The sequence below is a fragment of the Colletotrichum truncatum genome, assembly GCF_014235925.2.
Source record: "Colletotrichum truncatum strain CMES1059 chromosome Unknown Contig_0003, whole genome shotgun sequence".
Classification (NCBI taxonomy): domain Eukaryota; kingdom Fungi; phylum Ascomycota; class Sordariomycetes; order Glomerellales; family Glomerellaceae; genus Colletotrichum; species Colletotrichum truncatum.
The window spans coordinates 6,449,869-6,466,786 of NW_027222400.1; the positions used below are offsets into that span (position 1 = coordinate 6,449,869).

At 52.0% G+C, this 16,918-nt stretch overlaps 5 protein-coding genes across 5 annotated transcripts; 2 read left to right on the forward strand and 3 right to left on the reverse strand.

The window, feature by feature from the left end:
• Positions 1–122: 122 nt before the first annotated feature.
• CTRU02_206682 (trehalose 6-phosphate synthase) lies at positions 123–3,478 on the reverse strand (the record flags this gene model as incomplete). The annotated part of the gene is made up of 3 exons (XM_036732037.1): positions 123–670; positions 740–2,678; positions 2,972–3,478. The coding sequence occupies 3 exons, from the start codon at positions 3,476–3,478 to the stop codon at positions 123–125; spliced, it is 2,994 nt and encodes a 997-aa protein (XP_036576268.1).
• A 2,167-nt stretch (positions 3,479–5,645) lies between these two features.
• CTRU02_206683 (uncharacterized protein) lies at positions 5,646–5,789 on the forward strand (the record flags this gene model as incomplete). Its single annotated transcript, XM_036732038.2, has 1 exon — positions 5,646–5,789. The coding sequence occupies one exon, from the start codon at positions 5,646–5,648 to the stop codon at positions 5,787–5,789; it is 144 nt and encodes a 47-aa protein (XP_036576269.2).
• Positions 5,790–8,821: 3,032 nt separating this feature from the next.
• Positions 8,822–10,975, reverse strand: CTRU02_206684 (MFS quinate transporter; the record flags this gene model as incomplete). Its single annotated transcript, XM_070204754.1, has 10 exons — positions 8,822–8,982; positions 9,036–9,273; positions 9,377–9,385; positions 9,442–9,555; positions 9,615–10,178; positions 10,233–10,362; positions 10,419–10,643; positions 10,702–10,740; positions 10,793–10,830; positions 10,883–10,975. 10 exons carry the CDS (start codon positions 10,973–10,975, stop codon positions 8,822–8,824), a joined length of 1,611 nt encoding a protein of 536 aa, XP_070061858.1.
• A 1,479-nt stretch (positions 10,976–12,454) lies between these two features.
• On the reverse strand, positions 12,455–13,654 carry CTRU02_206685 (phytanoyl-CoA hydroxylase; the record flags this gene model as incomplete). Its single annotated transcript, XM_036732040.1, has 3 exons — positions 12,455–12,493; positions 12,544–13,320; positions 13,394–13,654. 3 exons carry the CDS (start codon positions 13,652–13,654, stop codon positions 12,455–12,457), a joined length of 1,077 nt encoding a protein of 358 aa, XP_036576271.1.
• A 1,433-nt stretch (positions 13,655–15,087) lies between these two features.
• Positions 15,088–16,428, forward strand: CTRU02_206686 (uncharacterized protein; the record flags this gene model as incomplete). The annotated part of the gene is made up of 3 exons (XM_036732041.2): positions 15,088–15,310; positions 15,374–15,962; positions 16,014–16,428. The coding sequence occupies 3 exons, from the start codon at positions 15,088–15,090 to the stop codon at positions 16,426–16,428; spliced, it is 1,227 nt and encodes a 408-aa protein (XP_036576272.2).
• Between the last annotated feature and the right edge of the window lie 490 nt (positions 16,429–16,918).

Below are 16,918 nucleotides of genomic sequence, written 5' to 3' on the forward strand. Positions count from 1 at the left end.
AAAAAAAGAAAAGAAGAAAAAAAGAAAAAAAAAAATGCCAAATCAGAACAATGCTCTCTCTATCCATACTCCCGGCTGCATGATTTCCATCCCAAGTATCACAGCTTACTCGGCTTCGTCAGTCACTTCTCAGACTCGGGAATGTGACCCTCGACCGTGCTCAGCGCGGCCAGGTTGACCTGTCCGAAATGCTCCTTGGCCTCGCCGCCGAGGCCGACGCCCGCGAGGAGCGCCACGCACTCGATGACGTCCTCGGGCTCCAACAGGTGCCATCTCGCCAGCGTGACCTTGGTGCTGGCGCCGACGGTGACGGTGAAGACGTGGTCGTTGTCGACCTCGTTGCCGGACAGGCCGTTGAGGGCGCGGAACATGTCCTCGTCGGTGAAGTCGTCGCCCAGGCAGAGGACGAACTCGACGCGACCGGGGTGCTTGTCGGAGGCCGGCGCCGAGTTGTACGTGTGGACGAGGCGCTTGGCGATCTCGCCCTTGTTGATGAAGGTCGGGCGCACCTCGAGGTTGGCCTTGCCGGCCATGACCTCGACATCCCACTTCTGGGCCACCGTCGACTCGAGCTCCTTCTGGCACTCGCGGGACATGTGCAGACCCTGCTCGGGGTCGGCAAGGCGGTAGTGCCACGTAAGGGCGCAACGCTTACGCTCAATGAAGGAACCTATCATTCGACGTCAGCTAACTCATTCTCACAAGACAAAAAAAGGTGACAGGAACGAAGTAAACTCACCAGGAACACGATCAGTGAAGGACTGGAAGACGGCCATGACCTCGGCCTGCCAGCCCATGTCGAACTCGTCGGCGAGGTTGATCCACTCGTCGGAGCCCGGGTTCTTCATGAAGCTGCCGTGCTCGGCGCTGAAGCCCAGGCCGGGGATGTGGCCGAGGTGCTGCTGCAGGAACTCCTGGTCGCGGCCGGAGATGATCCAGACGGCGTTCCTCTCGTCGCTGGCCAGGGCCTTGAGGGTCTGGAGGACACGCTCAGAGGGGACGGCGGCGCTAGGCTCGCGGACAATGGCCGTGAGGGTGCCGTCGTAGTCGAACATGAAGAGGCGCTTGCCGGCTTCGCGGTAGGTCTTGAGCATCAGGGCACGGTCGAGCAGAGGGGTGGCGACGACGTTCTTCTGGGTGCCGAGGACGTGGACGTGCTTGCGCAGGAAATGGTCGATCCAGCTCTGGACGTTGCGGGTGGTGACGTGGTTGTACAGGCTCGTCTGCATGGCCATGCGCTTCTCGGGAGACATGGTGAGGGCGTTGTTGATCTCAATGGCGACGCCGCTAAGGTCCCACGGGTTGATGTGGATGGCGTCCTTGAGGCTACCGGCGGTACCGCTGAACTCGGAGAGGATCAGGGGGCCGTGGCCTTCGCGCTGGCAGATGACATACTCCATGCTGGTGGTGTTCATGCCGTCTCGGACGGAGGTGATGAGGCCAATGTCGGCGGCGCGGAGCAGGGCAAAGTACTCGTCCTGGCTGAGGTACTGGGGGTAGTGCTGGACAGGGGAGAAGCCCAAGCTGCCGTACATGCCGTTGATCCTCATGACGAGCTCGTTGACGCGGGTGGCGATGCGGTTCTCGGGGTCCTCCTTCTCCTCCTCGATGCTCGTGGGCGATGTGACCTGGATCAGCACGACCTTCTCGCGCCATTCGGGGTACATTTCGAGGAATCGCTCAAAGGCCTGCAGCTTCTGGGCAACACCGCGGACACTGTCGAGACGGTCTCTGCCGACAATAATCTTCTTACCCTCGTACAGCTTCTTCAGGGCGTCGTACTTTTGGGTAACGGCGTCGGTCCAGGCGTACATTTCGCAGCGGTCAGCGTTGATTCCGATGGGGAAGACGCCGACCTGGACGCGGGCGCCGTAAGCATCGACACCGCCGCTGTCGGAGGGGAAACCGAGCACGCGGGTGCAGCAGCTGGAGAAGTGGCGCGAGTAGCTGTAGGACTGGAAGCCGACCAGGTTGGAGCCCAGGACACCCTCGAGAACCTCCTTACGGCGGGGAAGGCAGCGCAGGAACTCGGAACTGGGGAAGGGCGAGTGCAGGAAGAAGGAGATGTACATGTTGGGGACGCGCTGGCGCAACATGCTGGGGAGAAGCATGAGGTAATAGTCGTGGACGATGACGACGTCGCCGGGCTTGTAGAGCTCGATGATGCGGTTGGCGAACTTTTGGTTCATGCGGTAGTAGTCGGCCCACTGCAGACGCTCCTTTCGACCGTCGGTCGGCTCGTGCTGCTTGTAGTGGAAGAGAGTGTAGAGATCATGCTCGGCATAGCGGCGCCAGCGGCTCTGGTCCTTGAGGAGGAGACCGTCATCCTGCTGCTCGTTGTCGTCGCACAGCCAGACGGGCACCGTCTTGATGGTCTTGTTGTGAGCCAGCTGGGTCTCGAGACGCAACTGGTCCTCCTTGGGCAGCCAGAGACCCTCGGCGGGAGGCGGCGTCGGCAGGCGAGCATCGCCATCGATAGGGACGGGGGCAGAGAGGGTATTCAGGCTCGAGAAGTGGACGGTCGTGGCGGGCGGTGTGCCGGGAGGAGAGAGGACATCTTGAGGAGTATCAATCTCGCCGGTCCAAGCGACGACAGTGTGATTCCAGGGAGTCTCGTCGGAGGAGAGGTAGGAGAAGGAGTCGAAAAGGGCGGATTGGCCACGTCGAGGTTTCAATTCCTGTCATGGTGGTGATGATGTCAGCGGGGGAATTTAGGACGGATTTGGAGATGCGGGAAAATTAGAGAGGGAGAATGGGAGAAGAGACGCGGTCAATACAGGGTAAAGAGTATGCAGAAAAGACAGAGAAAATAACAGAAAAAAGAGCAGAGAAAATAATGAAAAATACAGTGAAAAATATAAGCAAATCGAGCAAGGGGAAAGCCAGCTGAACTGTTGAGGTTTTCGTGGTCGAGAATAAGGGAATTCCTCATCCCACGATAGCAACAAAAGACAAAAACAAAACCACTCACCCAGTCGGAACCCTTGCGATACTTGAGAGAATGCGGAATGTTAAAGGTGGCAGAAATAATGTTTCCGCTAAGCTGCAAATCGGGATTCGCAGCGCGAATGTTGGACAGAGACTCGCGTCGACCCATGGCTGCGAGGGTCATGCGCTTCAAAATGTCCTTTCCAGTGATGCTCCCCGGCGATTGAGGGAGGTTGTGTTTGGGGATGGAAGGCGTCTGGGGTACGGATTGCGAGGGGTTGGAGACGTCGACTCTGCGGTCGGAGATGGAGAAATAGCTGGGGGAACCGGAGCGCGAGTTGTCTTCGTCGCCAGAGTCGCGATATGTATGTTGGTGAATTCCCGGCGTGACGGCGTCAGAGAGGGCGATGCTCCTTAGGACTGGGTTGGCGGGGTTGACAGGTGCAGGATTGACCGCGGATGGGTTCAGTTCTTTGGGGAGAGCTGGCGAGGAGCCCCCACGCGCCGTAATCCCGGGGCGTTCGTCGGGCGGGTTCTTTTGCTGGTCCATGATTCAGTCCCAGCGCCGAAATTGCTTTGGGTTTAGCGGCAGGGAAGAGGGTAGTAATGAGAGTAAGAGGTGGTGATGGGGAGTAATAGGAATAAAAAAGGTATAAACCAAGAGATGAGTATAGAGGTTAAAAAAAAAAAGACCAAACACTCTACACCAATAAAGGTGAATAATATAGTGAGATGAGAGTGAGAAAGTGAGAGAGAGTGAGAGAGAGAGGGAGAAAATAGAGTAAGGTGAAAAGGAGGATGAGGCGAGTAGGAGGGAAGATGAGGGCAATGAGGCTATCCCAAAGACCACCACTTTTTTTGTTGGTGTTGATTTTGTATTGCCGTAGAAAGCCGTCGAAGTGAAATGACCCAAGGAGGACTATGTAAATAAACCCCTCCCCCGGCAGATGCAACTTTTTTTTTTAAAGACTGGCCTGGGATGGACAAGGCTGGTTCGGTAGGATGGAGATATGGAGGGGAAGATGATGCAGTGATGAAAAAAGAAGCAGCTCGGATGAAAATAAAAATAAATAAAAATAATAAAAAAGACTCCCCGACCAAAAGTGCTGTCAACCAGATGCTAATGACTGGCTCGGCCTATACAAACAAAACAGACACACACGCAGCGAGAGAAGAGATACAACAACTACTACCAACCAGCCTAGCAGCAGCAGCGCAGAAAGATCACACTCGAGGCGCCGGGCTACCAGACGGTGAAGCTACACGAGATCAGGCCGAGACGAAAGCCTGAAGCTGTAGCGGAATAGGCAGTCCAGGCGATGACGGTGAGTGACCGGGGTTGAGGGGGGGAGGGGAAGAGAGACAGGGGCATGCGGGAGAGGCTAGGTCGGTCCAGGCGTAGTGCTCTGTATACACTAGTAGGTAAAGCAGGATGTTGTTGATCCTATTTGGACGTGGTGTTATTTGTTGGAATTCCGAGATGAGATTTGGAGAGAAAAAAAAGACTCCAAGGTGAAGAATACCAGCCAAAAAGCCAACAGACTGAAGCGGTCTCTGACTGTTTTTCTGATGTTGCTGCAGTATAATGTGGTGATCGAAATCGTAGAGTACCAAAATCTCGGTAAAGTACTTTTTTGCCGTGGCCACCAGCCAAAAGGTACCTTTTCCCGCTTTAGGACGATTTGCTCCTATCCCGGTCTTCTCGTCTGGCCCAGAACTCCAGAGACTCTCGGTACAGAAAGGAATGCTGCCGGGATAAGGCACTGACAAGTGCAGCGAGCCCACAGCTGCCGGCCACGAGCTATAGTGATTGGCCGTGTTGGCGATGGTGAATTGCTTGGTAGTTGCTTGTACACCGCACCGCAGTTCAGGGATGATGTTTTGGTTATGGATGTTGCTGAATTGCTCTCTGCGATGGTCTCCCGGTGGGATCGATGCTGGTGGCATAGGGAAACCGAACAAAGTTCTTTTGCTCTCTCTCTCTCTATCCCATTTGCAGTTTTTTCCGAGTTTGGTTGAATCTTGTTTTTTTCTTACCGTGTCTCGGAGCTGACTGTAGAGATCACGATCTTTTTGCTTGCTCAACCCCTCCCCCTCCTTTCATCACAACCAGAGAGAGCACTGACGGCGGCACCATACAAGTGACAGCGGCAGCCATGCTTAGGACCAGGCCGAGTTCAGTCCAGCCAGGTCCGGTCCAGTAGTGTAGGTAGCGTAGGTACTATTTCGGTGGTGTGGAGGGGGAAGCTGCTGGAATTCGCCAGAGATGGGCAGCTGGAGTAGATTCCAAGTAGTCGGTACGTGCGCAGGAGGTATTCTCGGTGTATTCCACAGCTGCATTTGCACCCAGAGGGTACCAATGACGCAGTCATTTCCAATTTGTTGGATACAATCTCAAAACCTGGCTTTTCAACCCTGGTTCGGACGGGACGAATTATGCGTTGCCGGATTGGTCCACTATGGTGCCCCCCTCCCCCCCCCCTGTCGACGCTCATCCTGGGTGCTGGGCCGGAGGTAGAGCACCGGTGCTGTGCGCTGAGTGATGCCCCTCGTTCCAGGTTGATGCCTCTCTCTGCTTGCAGTGGTCGTCTCTTTCCATGTGCTTGATGATGTCTCTGTGATGCAATTCCCGAGCAAAACTAAGCCCAGTGAAGGAAGAAGGGGGGAAAGGATACCAAAACCTCTCAAGATGGCACAACAGCCAGTTGAATCCTGTGATGGACTTTTTCTTTTTTTTTTTCTCTTCAATTTCTCTCTCTCTCTCTCTCTCAATGTGCCCTCGTATGCCTCTCACCGTCTCGACTTTCTCTTCTCCAGAAAACAGGGGAGATAACCGGGGGAGGCTGGGAATGAATACGTAAAGCAAAAGTAACAGAAGAACCAGGGGCGATGATACCAATGTGAACAAAACAAACAGATGTTGGGAAAGCCGTGAGTAATGCCATCATCTCTTTTCTTTTTTTTTTTCCTCCTGTGTCTTTTGCCCTCTTAGCGGCCAATTGGGCCTCTGGTTTGCACTAACAAACGTCCAGAACAATTTTCATGTCCGAATGCGCTCGACTCGCAAAAGTGAGCTGAGAGGTGGCCTGGCCAAGACTGGGCGCAGATTCTGAGCCGCCGGCCTCTTCTGTGCCCAACTGAAGCCATAGCCGCCACCGTCTGATGGGGGTTGTTGGTTGCTGCTGAGGGCTGAGGGCCTGCATGGTCTTTGCCTGTCTGTCTGGCATTGAATCGGCCGTCCCCGATGACAATCAAAAACAAAAAGAGCCGCAACTTGAAATCAGAAACAATCAACTAGAGAAAAAGCTTAGACCCACCTGACGTAATTCGAGGTAATTTCCTCCCTTTCCCCTTTTAATCTTTCCCACTGAAAGAGGTGATTCCCAGTTGGTGATGTCTGGCCCACCGCCGCTAACAGTTCTAGTGTGTATCCGTAGTCTCCGCAGTGTCGTACGGAGGCTGTAGTATAGACTCTGAGGCTCTCTCACTTCACAATGTCTCAGAAACACACTTCCTCCTTTCGAGTACCGGGTGCGATCGTCGAGTGAGTTCGGTCGGCTTCGTGGCGCTGTACTGGTTCTCTATGCGCACTCGGATACGCCCGCTATCGTCGATAACCGCCTGTTGGTGAAAAGACGGTGAGCAGAGAAGGACTACTAGTGGTTCCCCCTTTCAAAAGGCCCTGTTGGGTTGCTGCTTGCTGCCGCTGGTGCAGCGAATTGCCACTGGTCTAGTCGAAACTGTTGCTCTACGTCGGTTTATCACTGTCAGGCCACGTCGGACAAGATCGAGTGAGGCCACGAGGGGGGAAGGGAACGAATCGAAACGGTCGGCTCAGGGCTGCGGATGAAGAGGGGGAATACCAGATCTCTCCAATCTGGGGGATCAGAGCGAGGATTTGGGGTTCCACCACTCTTTTTAACTATGTTTGCCAGGCTCGCTGGTGCTGCTGTGCTGAATGGTGCATGGCTGGTTTACATGGACACGCACACACTGACTGACCGACTGAGCCTGAGCCTGTTTTGTTTCCATGCATGGGAACGCAGCCAACACCGGTCTCGACCCAATGTCTGCAGCGGCGAGCCCAGGCAAAGATTGAATCTGCATCCCCGGCCATCACTCGTCGTTCATTCAACGTGCTGGATCTGATAACCTACAGCCTTCAGACATTTCAAACAGTGGCGTGAGCTTACCATGTTCCAGACTCATTCTAATATGGCAGTAATGACAGTAGGCCCCCATGGAAATCAAGTATGGAGTCAACCGTGTCTCATGATTTGGATACTACTGCTATCGAAGATGACTCTCTTCTTCCAACGTACCTAGCCTGTCTTGCCAACGACGGATATGCCCCTCCCCCTCATCTGCCCCTCGTCTGGTACCCTGCCATTATCGGCTCGAGCCCTGACTGGCTTGTCACCACCAGCCATGCGTTAAAATCGATACCTAATCGATGAGAAATGATGACCCGAAACATCTTCTTCGGGATGCATGTGCACCATGCGGATGGATATACTTACGTGATAGGCATGCATACGAGAACTCCCGACGCTGCTATGGCTTGCTGCTGAAAGGCCGTCTCTATCCATCCAACTGCTAAACGCCCGTTCGCTCCAACCTCATTATACCATCCGTCTTAATACTCCCACTCTATACATCCCATCACGTCCAGCCGCAAACCGCCGCCAGATGATGGATGGATGCCGAAAGGTACTATCTCGGTCGTTTCCTTACCGACCGCTCTGCCTGACCACCACCATGTCACATCAGCCTGAACGGCTTCGCCAGCCAACTGAGCCATTTTTTTTGTTTTGTTATTTCCTCTTCCAAAACTGCCCTTTTCCACTGCCCAATACGACCACCGGCTTCGCCCGAAGGCCGAAGGGAAAATGCACACAGTCTTCCCCTCCCCTCCCTCCCCCTCCATGTGTGATCTCGATGCCTGACAGCGCGTAAGAAAGCACGCATGGCGGGTGGCAGCAAACGAATGAGCAAAATCCCCCCGCCGTCTAATGAAAAGCACATGGCGCCAATCCCGCCTCGTCAGTGGCTGTTGCGTCACAAAGCACACGGCGCTGCCCAACCCTGGGTAGTCTCGAAACCCGCGATTTAGACTGCATCGGGGATCGAGAGGGGGTTGCGACAGCCACGTTTTCTTTCTCTGCTGCCCATTGATTCGAGCCTGTCCTGTTATGCTACCCTTTTTTTTTTTACCCCTCGCACTGCATTTGCGACAAGTCAGCTCCCCCCCTTTCTGGCACCTATGTTCCCGACATTCAAGCGTGAAAATGTGACTGCGGTTTTTTTTTTTTTTGTTTTTTTTTCTCAGGTTCCTTCGGGACGTCGTGCCGATGATGCCTTTACCTTACTGTCATTGAACGACTGCGACTTGGTACTGCTAGTCACCGCGGATCGTGAGGCTCCATCTGGGCTAGGGAGGTCTCGCGAATCTCGAACGCATGTCTTTGAATACCATGTTAGATTCTGCGAGGGCATAACACGTCTCGTCTGGATTGTGTGCATGATTGAGACATTTATACGGCGTCCGTCGATGTCTGCATCCGATGCGAATGCGGCTCGGTGAAGATCGGTCAGTAGTGTATTTCTCGGTAATACGGCCCGAGTTCGGTGTGAATTGTCACCGAGGCGAGCATGAAGCCATTGCATAGGTTTTTGAGGCTATTAATTGCGTTTTCTTAAAATTCAATATGTATGCTTTGACTGTTTTTCAAACAAGTCTTCATTCATACTCCGTTTTACTGAATTGTTTGTGCAAATGCTTGACAAAGTCAAGGTTACGGATAGCTGGATCATTCTTCGTCCATTGTCGTTTGCTTAAAGTAGTAGATACAATCAATCCAAATGCAAATATCACTTCCTCTCTCTTATCACTTCACCTCGTGGCGATCTCGACGTGCTCGGCATCCTTCTTGTCCAGCACCGCGTCATCGATCGGGCCATCAACAGGACTCAACGGGGGCCCCTTCCTGAAGAGAAGCTTATCCTTCAACGAGTCCTTCTCAAACAACTCGTCCATCTTCTCCAGAGCGATACCTGCGGAATAGCATCAGTAATGTAAAAGACAAACGATGAGCAGCTCCACTTACCCGAAGTCTCGGGGACGAAGAACCAAGCAAAGACCACCATGACAAAGCAAAAGGTCCCGTAAACAAAGTAAGTGCCGAAGCCGTTCGTACCGAGCGTGGCGAACATGCTCGGGGTCGCCTTGGCCACGACAAAGTTGAATAGCCACTGGCTGGCCGTGGCCATGCCCATCATCAACGCTCGTAGACGCGCCGGAGGGATCTCGGAAGAGTACGTCCAGACAACGGGTCCCCATCCAAACTAAAGCAGGTCAGCCATTCCGTTAAGATATCCAACCTGTGTCACGACTTTCGTATTTCGACGTTGCCATGTACGGGCAGGGCTAGCTCAACACTGGACTTACTTGGTAAACCTGTTGAAACGTGTCAATGACGAGCTACTGCTTATCTGGCATGGGTTGGTACTTACTGCTGCAAATATGTAAATAGCGACAAGTGCGACGTATCCCGGGGCGCTAACCGGTTCACCTACGATGGGGGGATCGAAACGGATATAGAAACCGACGTAGTACAGCGCCAGACCCTATTTCCAACCGTCAGTATAAGGTGTTCGGACGCCGATACTGATCATCGCGTTCTCACCTGGACGATGCCCGTCCACAACAGACTCTTCCTGCGACCGAGGGTGTCCGTGACAAAAACGATGAATATGGCGCACGACACCATCTTGACAATCCCATACACTCCCGTTGCGAAGAGCCCAGTCGACGACCCAGACAATCCCACGCTGGCAAAGATCCTCGGGCTGTAGTACGTCATGGCGTTCGTCCCAGTCAGGTTGCTCCACATCATGAGCGTGATGCAGAGCATGCTCCGCCTGCGGTACGACTTGATCGTGAACGCCTCCTTGAGAAGCGAGAAGTACGACGCGTTAACAGCGAGAGCGCGCTCCTCCTCGAGCTGCCGCGAGATGCCGTCCATCTCCTGCTGGATGTACGGGTGGTCCGCAGGCAGGTTGCGAAGCTTGGCAAGGACGGCCAGGGCTTTGTCGGGGTTACGCTGCGCGAGGAAGCGTGGGGATTCGTTGGCGAGGAGCATGCCGACAAAGAGAATGACGGCTGGGAAGGCTTGCAGCGAGAGAGGGATAATGTATTGGCTGTGGCCCTTGATATGGAGCAGGGAACCGTAGTTGATCCAGAAAGCGAGCTTTGTTTTTGGTCAGTCAAGGGAAATGCATGATGAGTTGCGTAGGAAAAGTACCGTCAGCCCAGTTACAATACTGAGTTGATAGAGACCGGTTAAGAGACCTCTGATTCCGCGAGGGGCGTTCTCCGAGACGTAAAGAGGGTTGACTGACGACGCGATACCGATGGCGATGCCTGCAATGAGTCTTTTAAATCGTTAGCTGTTGAACGGCAGCATATATCAGGGGCGGTCTTTACTCACCGACCAACATACATGGCCTCAATGTGTCCACTGGCAGCCGCCTGCAACGCAACACCGATAAAGACCAGGATGGAAGCAATGATGAGGGAGAAGCGACGGCCAACTCGGTTGGCAAGCCACATGGAAAACAATGCGCCCGCAAAGGCACCCGCTTGAATTACAGAAACAATGTTGGACTCGAGGTTGGCAAGAACGGTCTTTGGTTGGTCCATGAGGCCATATTGTCTGTACGGTGACTTGATTAGCACGGTCTCTTGCTTTGCTCTGAAGTGTCTTAGAATACCTTTTGAAAGTGTCCATTGTTAAGACACCACCGATAATTCTTGAATCAAGTAAGCGTGGTTTCAAGAATATTGGTTACTTTTCATACGCACCCCATGTCCATTCCGAATAGCAGCGCACCTCCGCAGGCCTAGAAGAGTAAGTAAATGTACCAGTTTCTTCCCGGATGTAAGACCACGTACCACAAGGCTGATGAGAATAACCCGCGCATTGTAAATCTCTGGAGGGTCCGATCTGGTCGCCTCGTTACGGACAATCTTTTGCAACAAACCCATCGTGGCCGCTTTGCAATGTCCTTTAATTACACAGTTAAATCTCGCAAAGCCGATGTGTCAAATTGAAGAAGAGAAGATGGAATGACACGTCGAAGTTGTTGAGTTGAATCTTCAGATACTTGGTTGACTATTTAGGGAAACCGAAACAACAAAGATATCAGATCTGTTATACGAATCAACACACTCTTTGTCTTCCCTCACGGTAATAGACGGCCAGCCGGGACCGCAGACCCTCGGGGTTGGGTCACACCTGGTCCGTCCCCCTGCACCCCGCAAGCTACCCCGACTCTCACCCCCACAACTTCAAATCCGGGGTATTGGGGGGAGGGGGTTGGCACACAATACAAATTGGCGAGCCTAGGACTGGTCGGCACTGTCCCGCGAAGTGGAGGTCGAGTCATGGATTTGCAGAGTGTTTTTGGCGTGAATTTAGCGTCGGTTATAGATGGCGGTGGCGCATCACACGCGGAGAACTGGGCGACCCATGTTTTTCTCCTTAGTGGCAGGTCTCGCCTCCTCAAGTCTTGGATGCTGGGACCAAAAACGTGGCAGAGGTGTGTTGTGATGTCGCATTCACCGCAACAGGAGAGACCCTAAGCATTACACATGCCATGCCTCGAGGAACAAGAGGCTCGTGGAGATGAGTTTTCCCACAAATGAGATGCTTTGATTACCTTCTGCGGCAGCGATTACCAATCTACCGGGTCTTGTCAGCGTTCGGTAATGCGTAGTCACCGCTTCCCGAAGAGACTCTGGTAGTGTTGCCGAGTTGTGACAATAATACATGACGCACTGGATTTGATCCATTTTTAAAATCCGTTGTTGCTGGGAAGCAAGGTCGGCTTCCGAGAGGCTTGGCTGAGTGGTTGGCAGTTATGGGTATCGTCTAGGAATCACTTTCGGATCCCAAATGAGAAGGCCGACACTTTCAAAATGATCATCGTGATATGATAATGCAAGACTGGGTTTGTAGAGTGCAGATTCAGATTGGGATGTGGGCTCGCTGCTTCGCTGTTCTGTTTTGCTGAACTCTTCCAACGATATTGTCATTGAGGAATTATGTTACATGTTCCCAGGGTACTTTTGTAACAGCCCTCAAAAGAAGTTTGAAGCCTTTCATGACATCGTTTTGCAGGGGCAGAAATGCTTGTATGATTTCTTTGTATTGAGAGTTACTTCATCAAAACAGGTTCCTCCTAAATCGTGCATGGAAAGCCAACAACTATCAACTATCATACTGCTGCACAAAGCCGTCTTCAGGTTATTTGAACGCCAAAAACAACATTTAAGCCAGTTCGCAAGCCACCATAAGGCTAATTATTATGATATCTGTATGAAGACACAGTAATACGAAACGCAGCCCTGAAAAATGAAGAATATGCTCATGTCATGGAATTCATTGCGTATGCTTTGCTTAAACTACATGTGCTTTACACAGCCACCGTAAGAAGATTTTCTACATTTCCTTCTAATATTACTTCACAAACCGTCAAGGGGCCTGTAAACCTTCATCCAGCGCTGCAGTATGTTAGCATATGGCACCACAAAGCTCAAGATTAATCACTCACCCTATCGTAAGGCTTTTCTGGGTCAACAAATCGCAGATCCGTAGCCAGACGGATTCTAGCATTAGGATCCTTATTCTTGCAGCTGGCGTGGACCATGTAGGGGTTGTGGAAGATGACATCGCCAGTCTCGTATTCGGCAATGAGCCACTTCCTCTTTGTCTCCTTTCCGTAGGTCACAGTATCACGGCTGAGGAAGCCGCCGTCGTTCATGTTCTTGTTGAAGGCGCTGACCCTCTCTTCATCGGTAAGGTTGTGCGCATTCTTTGCAAAATCATCTTCCGTCTTCATGCCAATATCAGTCGAGTTCTCGAGATACATCAGGCCACCGCCCTCAAGCGACACAGGACCGATGGGTACCCAGGCCGTCAAGCTCGTGGGTGGACCGGCGCGGAGATACATCTGGTCAAAGTGCACGGGTGTGAGCTCACTATCGGGAACGAAAGCCCGGAGCATGGTACGCTGAAGCATGTGGGGAGAAGGCCAGTCGGTAAAGCGGCTAACGAACTCGCGCAGTTCAGGGAACTTGCAAAAGTTGACGTAAAAGTCGGCGTCGTGGGCAGACACCATGAGCTCGGCATATTTGTCGCTCTCAGGGTCATCTTTGAGACCGAAGAGACGGCGAAGGTTACCCGGGGGCAGGTATTTGCGAGTATCCTTGCCGGAGAATGTACCTTCGACAGGATCGGTGCCGGGGCGGAGGAGCCCACTAGGGCTCATGTGGGAGAAGTATTCACGACGGCATTTCAGGACAGGTTCGTGAGGGAGGATATCTTTGATCTTTTTTTTTGGGGGGTATTTCTGTTAGTTTGTTCTACTTTACAGCGATAGCGAGGCGGTTGAAAAAACTTACGAGGAGGTAGCCATCGCGCGCGAAACGCTCACGCATAACCTCAATTGGCGTGTCACGGTGGGTAGGTTGAAGGTATCCAATCGATTCTGCATCCATGGGACCAAAGTTGGACTCAAGACTTAGACTTTTCGGGTCAGCTGGATAATAGTTGCCATAAATATCGTTGCTGGGGTCGTAAGGTGCATGGTGATCGGCCTGTTTTACAACCTTCTGAGTTGGCAGCGTTGCGGGAGCCTCAGACTGAAGGACACCAGGAGCCATTGTGAAGAAGAAAACGACAAAATGTTGATAACAGATAGTTTGGCTTTGTCTATTGTTCTCAAATAATGTGGGAAAGGTTGCGTGCAGTTAAAAAGAGAAGATGCAAGTGTTCTGGAGGACAAGGGTAGGTCACAAGTAGACGCCTGAGAAGAGTCCCATACTCCTTTATAAACTTTTATCTTGTCCTGCAATGCTGGACTTAAAAGCAATTCCCATCCCGTATGTTACCCATAAAGATATCCTAGCCAATGACGCACTGTTCATCAACACACACTTCCTCAAAGAGGCCACCTCCATGACCCCAACCGTCTGCTGCCGTACCCCGCGTTCAGCCCCGCCGTCTATAGTCGTCTGTAACCGGGGCTCGCCCATCTATAACCGCCCCCAGACCCCGCATCGGTCATACGAGTGACCCCAGGATTTTGCATTCACCACCCCATCATTCCCCGGACTGGGACGGCAAAGATGACCAAGGCCACTGGGGTAAGACAGTACCGGGCATGCGTCAGATGTCGCACGAGGAAAACGCGCTGCGATCTGTGGGTCTTTTCTCAAGATTCCTCCCTTCGTCCACCAATGAGGCCTCCAAGAACACTGTTTCCTGAAGCCTGTTTTCCTTCTGCTTGAGGATCTCATCCTTATGAATCTGAACTGATGAATTGAAAGCAATAGTATTGGAGAACAAGGAAAACCGCCATGTGCGAAATGCGTTCGCGAGGGAGCCGAGTGCTCCCTGGCTGGATCTCGCCGTGGGGGAGACTACTCGCAATATCGTGGCACCAAGAGACAACGCCGGGACAGTGATATCCATACTGCTCCGTCTGTTGCTACAGTTGCAAGTTTTATTCCTGAACCTATAACAGAGACTCCAAAGGCCAGAGAGCAACCATTGCATCGGTCACTTCAGAATCCCTCGGATGCCCTTCTCATCCTTGCTCGAGCCGCAGAAGACGGGGACGAGGAAACACCTGGTGAAGGAGGCCCAGCTAAGTCGACACCTGGTAACGCATCTTCGGTGTTAGACTCAATCCTTTCACCTGCCCAACAAAGCCGATGGGATCAACTCTCTTCCTTCGAATCGCCCAGAAATCAACTCACGGCCAACCAAGAAATTCAGGAATATCCTCCTGTGAAGGACGGCGCACTAGATCTGGCGACGCTCCACTACCTTATACGGCAGTAGGTTTACAGCATCCTTTTAACATGTGCCTAATACTGACTCCGAAAGCTATGCGGACAACTACCACCCATTCTTCCCCATCGTTCCCGCCAATGTGTTGTTGCCACAGTACCTCCCCGAAACCATCAAGCACGAGTCCTTTTTGCTTACGGCCGCACTCGTGGTCGCCTCCAGAGACCAAGCCAATTTGGCTGAACTTCACCAGTCAATATGGCAGCATATGCGACACCTCATTCTCGACGTGGTCCTAGGCATGTCGACGATACGGAGCGTCGGCTGTGTCGAAGGACTGCTGCTGCTAGGAGAATGGACCCCACTCACACTAGGCCAAAATGATGACGGAGGTGAAGGGGCGGCTTGGTCAATACTAGGGCTTGCTGTTAGACTTGCTTATCTCCTTCATCTTGAAGACAGCTCTTTCAGAGCCGACAAGGAGGCTGACCCTTCAATGCTAAGAAGACGATTGGCATGGACATGTAAGTTCTCACACGCACGCACAATCTCGCAATCGAACAGCTCAAGTTAATGTCAATAAAAAGTCACATATCTCTCTGACCGTCAGATATCCATCAGAATGGGCCAGGCATTTTGGAGTCGAGGGCCGGCCTTGTCCGCAAGATTTACGGCGGAAGACTTCCCGTCTCTCCAGCCACAACACACATCTGGAGAAGACTTTGCATCATTATTGCAGGCCCAGGTCGAATTAACTACTTTATTCGGCAACGCACACGACATCTTATTCGCATCGAAACAACGCACCGCAGAACTCATGGTTCGTGGCGATTATACCAAGTATATTGATGATGCTAGCCGTGCTGTTGTAGCATGGGATATCGCCTGGAATCGACTGACATGTTCCAAACACTTGAAGTGTTGCCTGAGAATGATGGAGAAGTATCTTCGTCTCTATGTCAATGCATTCGCATTTCAGGCTGTACTCTACAGGGCTTCTGTATCTGGAACGCAAGAAGTCTCTAAATCAACATGTTTCCCACATTCCACGATGGCCAGCCCCGATGCCCGGCATGTTTACGAGGCCGTGGATGCTGCCGAAGCGCTTCTTCGGATCGCTATCGAAGATATTGACCCGGAGAAACACTTACGATATATGCCTGCCCGCTTCTATCTGTAAGGGTAGCACCGTCCTAACACGAGATTTTCGCTAATCCTTCAATTTAGATACGAAATTCATTCAGCGGTATTTCTGTATAAAGCGCATGCCGCTGGCGCCATTTCGTCTGGCAAACACGCCCAGACAGCCACCTTGATGCGACGGTTCATAAGTGTTCTGGAAGCCGCAGCAACAGACATAGACCATATTGCTGCCAAATACTCCAAGCTTCTCAACGGTCTGTGGTTTCACCGCACAGAACCCGGGGCTAATAAGAGGAATTCTAATGATGGTACACATCCCGATGAGCTTCAAGAGGCGAACAACCTGCATCCCTTCTCTGATGGCGCCAATGAGCCGGATCCAAGCCACCTCCCTTCATTCGACGAAATTGGACTGCAGCCACTAGACTGGATCGAGTCTGTTGAAGGGCTCTTTTCTATGCCTGCAGCTTTTCCCTGGGACCAGCCCATCTTCGGATAATCGGTTCAGCAGCCGCAACCGAATGAAAGGGTATAGCGGGGTGTAAGAATAGTTTTATGAGCGGTTGACGATTGGACAGCTCTCGAGTTATCAATTGATGGTAGTTGAATGAGATCATGATTAATCATCCTGAACTTTCGAGACTTCGGTACACGTGCACAAAGCACCTAAGTTATGAGTCCAGTGAACGTTGATTGAAGGGAAGAGATAACTATAATTTCCGTCAATTGAATCACACCATCTGATTTTGTGTATATTTCGTATCTATTGTCAACTTCCGTGTGCCAACCAAGTAAACAAAACAAGGCGTGCATCCTTCTTCTTGCAATGGTCAGAACTCCGGGCTGAAGTCGGTTTATCGCTTGACAGACATGTATAAGTTTCGCGATCACTTCAGTTAGCACTTCAAATAAAACTTCTTCTAGATATCAGACACAAAAACAAACATTAATTCCCCCCTTTAGAAGAATATCTCACTTTATGGGCACCC